The sequence below is a fragment of the Clinocottus analis genome, unplaced genomic scaffold, assembly GCF_023055335.1.
Source record: "Clinocottus analis isolate CAN_PGR_092001 unplaced genomic scaffold, fCliAna1.0.p SCAF_1, whole genome shotgun sequence".
In the NCBI taxonomy this organism is placed as follows: Eukaryota; Metazoa; Chordata; class Actinopteri; order Perciformes; family Cottidae; genus Clinocottus; species Clinocottus analis.
In genome coordinates this window covers 15,893,817-15,898,816 of record NW_027175820.1, presented here as the reverse complement: position 1 = coordinate 15,898,816, position 5,000 = coordinate 15,893,817, and the positions used below count along the sequence as shown (strand labels likewise).

Here is a 5,000-nt window from a genome sequence, read left to right as displayed (position 1 = left end):
CCTGAAAAGACTGGACACTGGCTGCATCAATAACTGAATCCTGGAACAAAGACTGCAGTGTAGTTTTACTCTTCTGCAGGTCTTTCAATAGAGCCTTGTACACTTTCTTGGTGCTCTTGAAGTCAGGGCAGAGGCCTTAGGTGACAGCGAGTCCCTCCATCGCCTGGTTTACCAGTCTCTTTGTGTGGGGGATCCACTCTTCTCTTCCATTTGGTCATCACTGTCACTGTGAGCACGGTGACGAACCGGAGCTGGTTCTTACTTTCTGCCTCTGTTGTAGACACGGAGGCAGAAAAATCAGCTCCGTAGACTTTTGAGTTTGGTTCACGGTGACCTCATGGTTGTTTGTCTGGTGTATCTTAGATATGGTACTTTGTCGTACCTCTTCCATCTTGTATAGATACGTACTTCAGTGGTCTTCAGTAGAATGTGCAATGAGGTCTGATCCTGAATGTGACCTACACTATGTGCCTTTGAGGCTCATCATATTCTGTGAATTGTGAAAAGTGACAACACACACACACAGAGACACACACAGAGACACACACAAAAACACACTCACACGCACACAAACCACTCAGTTCGTCGCCAAGGTTTGAACTCCTGCTTCACGTGTGTGTGTGTGTGTGTGTGTGTGTGTGTGTGCGTGTGTGCATGTGTATCTTGTGGTTTTGTGGTTTGTTGACATAGCCCAGCAGGCAGCCCTTATTGAGAGGCTTTACTATTAAATGAAATATGGCTTTGTGTGGACACATACAGACGGTGTATTGATTGAGGAAAGCTTACAGGCGTGTTATTGATAGAGACTTATTTGTGTGTGGCAGGCACATATTATATTCACTCTCTTTTTCGTGCTCACATGCTCTCATTACATTATGAGCATTTGGAACCGCGAGGAGGCTGACCACACACACACAGAGCTGGATCTACAGGTCGGTAGACGCCTGAGAGAAATTGAAAATGTCTGTTTTTTTCACTGTAGAAGAGGTCAAAGAATCAGTTGATTGTATAAAACAAGAAAGTTGCCCGTTCAGTCACTCATACCAACATGTCCCAGATCTGTTTTTCTGTTTTCCCTGTCAATCCCCTGTCTCTCTATCTTAATGTCTGATTATCTAAATCTGCTGAGGGATAACCTATGTCCATCACATGCCTATTGATTAGACACGCATGCTTCATCTCTATAAATCATGTATTGATTTAGCTTCACAAAACAAAGAGGGCCTTCCCATCCCTTTGATTGATACTGCACATGCACAACCTCTTCCCTGCAGAGTGCACTACTATTCAAATACAAGCCCCAGTATGTTGAACAACTGGCAAGAGTGATGCATTTACTGTTCTACTAGTATGGATAAAATGTTGAATATTTTCAAGGGTACTTTTTTTTTGAGAAGACGCTGAATGCAATGGCTCTGTTTTTGAGATGCAGAAGCACTTGGTAAGAGCGATCATTCAAAAGAAAGCAGTTTTAGAATACAATTCATGTAATACCGAGGAATGTTCAAAGAATAACGTAAATTATGGACACTGTCTTTATTGTCTAACCATAACCCAAGTTAAAATAGCGTGAAATGATTCTTACATGTAACCATACACTCAGTTTGCCGTATCAATCATTTGTGCAGAAAAGAGCAAGGACCTACACAGTGTTACAGAAGAGGTAGGCTGGTTGAAAGCAAGATGATAATTACAGTTATCAAGTTAGTTGGCACCATCTACCAAAGATGTTTTGATGAAGTAAAGAGCCTCTAAGCAGAAACACACACGCGGATAATACCTTAATGCTACACCTACACTGACAATTAGCCCACAACGACATTCAAATCCCACTATGAGTCTCAAGGGCGTCGAGTACAGTCTGACTTTTAGAAGGAGAAGCTATTTCTTTTGTTCTCCTTTTGTTAAATAAAGTGCTTTTAAATATATTTCCAACAGGGTCCAATGAGCTTTAGACACAGATGTGTATCAGGGTGTGTTCGTGTGTTTTGCTTGTTAACTTTGATATTTAGACCAGAGAGTGTTCTGGCAGGAGATTTAGAGCTTTGCTCCGTGCGAGTGGCTCTCTAATTAGTCTGGAAAAACACAGGCACATGTACACACACATACCTGTACACGCACATGCATTCATGCGTACATATAACACAGGCACAGATAACAGCACAAATAAATTGGACAAATTTCCGCACACAACAAAAAAAGAACAGTGATTGTTCACACACACGCATACGCGCAACTTCACCAGCCAAACACGCAGTGGACCAACACAAGGAGACAAAAGAGAGAGATAATTATACACTGTGTATTTCTCTTTGTAATTATTGGATAATTAGTTGTATTCAAATGAAAGACAAGATTGCATTTGTGGTCTGTGTCACACTTTTAAAAATAATCTCAAAGACTTTCAAGACTTCTTGAACGTTGATATTTGGCCAGTACTCACAAGAAAAGAGGAATTTGCTGAAGTTGAAACGGTCTCTCACGTTTAAATACTCACTGCTGCTTCATATTGACTGTTCTAAACTGCTGTGCTAAAAGTCTGTCCCGATAGCGCCACACACAAGTGAAGGCGGTGAATGTGGAACAGTTGTAGTTGTGGAAGTGTTTAGAAGTTGTTGAGCATTAAAAGAGTTGACCATGAAATCTTGATGAGGAAAAGCAATACACTAGAAAGGTTGGCACTTTCTATACACTGTGATCAATCTTGTAATACTACAAATCCCTTACACATGATCTTACATTTTAAACGGCCTCTATAGTCCATTACTTTGGACAGGTGGCATGGAAGCTGGCCTTTTTCCAGACCAGGAAATGTATTAAAAACTGCAGCTTCAAAAAAAAAAGAAAGAAAGCTGCATCAAAAGTTATCTGAATCATATAGTTTATTGGGTTAGGGTTAGCACAAACATCATACATGTATAATTTTGAAATACAAAGGCATGCAAGTTTATGAAGAGGACATGCAGATTATTGAGAAATCAAATTGAATATTCTTGTATAAAAATTTAGTTTTTTGTATTTTCCGTATTTATTGCACCAAGATATTTTACCGATGATTAAAAGGTCACACCACATGCACTAATCTGATACAATATCACTCTGTACTGTAGAAAAATGCTGAGAAGGTAAGAAGGGAGAGGAATGGAGAGAGTGTGTGTGTGTGCATTTTTCTGTGTGGACTTGCTTTTGCAGGTCCTTCTGTGTGTGTGTGTGTGTGTGTGTGTGTGTGTGTGTGTGTGTGTGTGTGTGTGTGTGTGTGTGTGTGTGTGTGTGTGTCTCACACATCTTCCCCCAGGCTATAAGGCAATGAATGTTTCTTGGATTTTCTATAAATATTCATAGTCATGATTTGTTCAACATGCCTATCATTTCTTCACCTCTACTCTCCTTTCAATTTTTAACATACATCCTCCAGTGCAGCTCAAAACATGCTGCTCTTCTGCACTCCATTTTACTCTCATTTAAAGATACAGACATCTGTCTAAATCTTGGCTTTCTGTTTCTCTCCTTTCAGGATCCCTCCTTCTCTCTGCTCCTTCATGATAAGCTTCAGGTCCCCAACAGTTCTCGGCGAGCGTGGAACGAACGTGATAGTCGCTGTGATGTCTGTGCCACTCACCTCACGCAGCTCAAACAGGAAGCCGTGCGAATGGTTCTCACTCTCGACCAGTGGGATTTGTCTCCCCCCTCTTCACCTACGGCCCTCATTGGAAGTTATGGATCTCAAGGACCTACAGGTCCAATGGGAGCATCTGGAGCACCAGGAGGTCCTGGTTCACGGGAGTGGATTCCTGCTTTTCTTCCTTCCTCTTCCTCTTCAGCTGTGGCTGCCATTTCACACTCGTCCTCCCAGTCACCTTCCCCAAGTCCCAGCCAGACCCCAACTCCCAGCCCGAGCCACGGACCATCCAACCCCAGCCATGGGAGTCCCTCGGTGGGGCAAACGTCCGGCTGTGCTTCCACAAACCCACAACCTCAAGGCCCAGGTCACAGATCGGGGTCTAAGCCCAGTTCCCTGGGGCTTGGAGGTGGAGTGGATAGAAGGAATGGGTCCCCCAGTTCGGGAAAAGCTGTTGCCCAACCAGTGACTGGAGTCAACAGCACTGGCAATAATAGTGGTAGTGGAGCAGTTCTGAGTACAACAGCTCTGCAGGCCCATCAGCACCTGCACCGAACTAATGGAGGAGTTACACTCTATCCCTACCAGGTAAGCTACCATGTAGACGCGTGTGTGCGTATACTTACGTGTGTGTGTGTGTGTGTGTGTGTGTGTGTGTGTGTGTGTGTGACTTCAAATCTGTATAGCTGCAAATGTTACCATGGAATCTGAATATATTAAATTCTGGTTTTGATATGATTACAACAAATGGCAACCGGATACCAGCATGGAAATGAATGTATCTTTCAATTTGAGTCTGACAGGCAGAATAGGAACAACATTTACATTTTTCAGCTTGAAGGTATAGCTGCCTTCTTAAATGTAACCTTGTTATCAACCAACGACAATACCTGACTTTTGAGATAATGTGTTCAAGATAAACATACAGCCTCCTATCCTCTATCCTAGTCTCCTGTAGACCAGTATGGACTGCATATAGTCTGTAGCGCTTTATACATATAGTCCTCCCAACAGTTCAAGTGCTCATTTAAGTGTCTAACTGGAAAAAACGTTCCTTTGTAGCTTGCAGGAAAACAGCAAAGAGTTGTTTTCCCCAAAAAGAACTGAGAATTCTTGTGATAACCATCTGTTATCGAGGAGGAAGATAAATATCCTTTTCAACTGCAGCGAGGTAGAACACAAAGTCCGATTGAGTCGTGGCGACGCAAACAGCACGAATGAGTCAAATTGAAAATTAAAATAAAAGAAGAGGTTTTTGGGAGAAGACAGGAAGAGCGGGATCACGAGTAGACAAGAGAGGAAGATGGTAGGCGGGAGAAAAGCCTCAGGTGATGTGGTCTCGAGGTGTACAGGAGAGCTGAGACTGCAGGGGAGATCCAGA

General features: G+C 42.7%; 1 protein-coding gene across 1 annotated transcript in view; it reads left to right on the top strand.

Moving 5' to 3' along the window:
• kif26ba (kinesin family member 26Ba) overlaps positions 1–5,000 on the top strand; it is a 77,397-nt gene that overhangs the window by 23,466 nt on the left and 48,931 nt on the right. Inside the window, exon 3 of the mRNA XM_068592786.1 lies at positions 3,515–4,207. Within this exon, the coding sequence (XP_068448887.1) occupies positions 3,515–4,207 (693 nt within the window). The remainder of the gene's footprint in view (positions 1–3,514; positions 4,208–5,000) is intronic.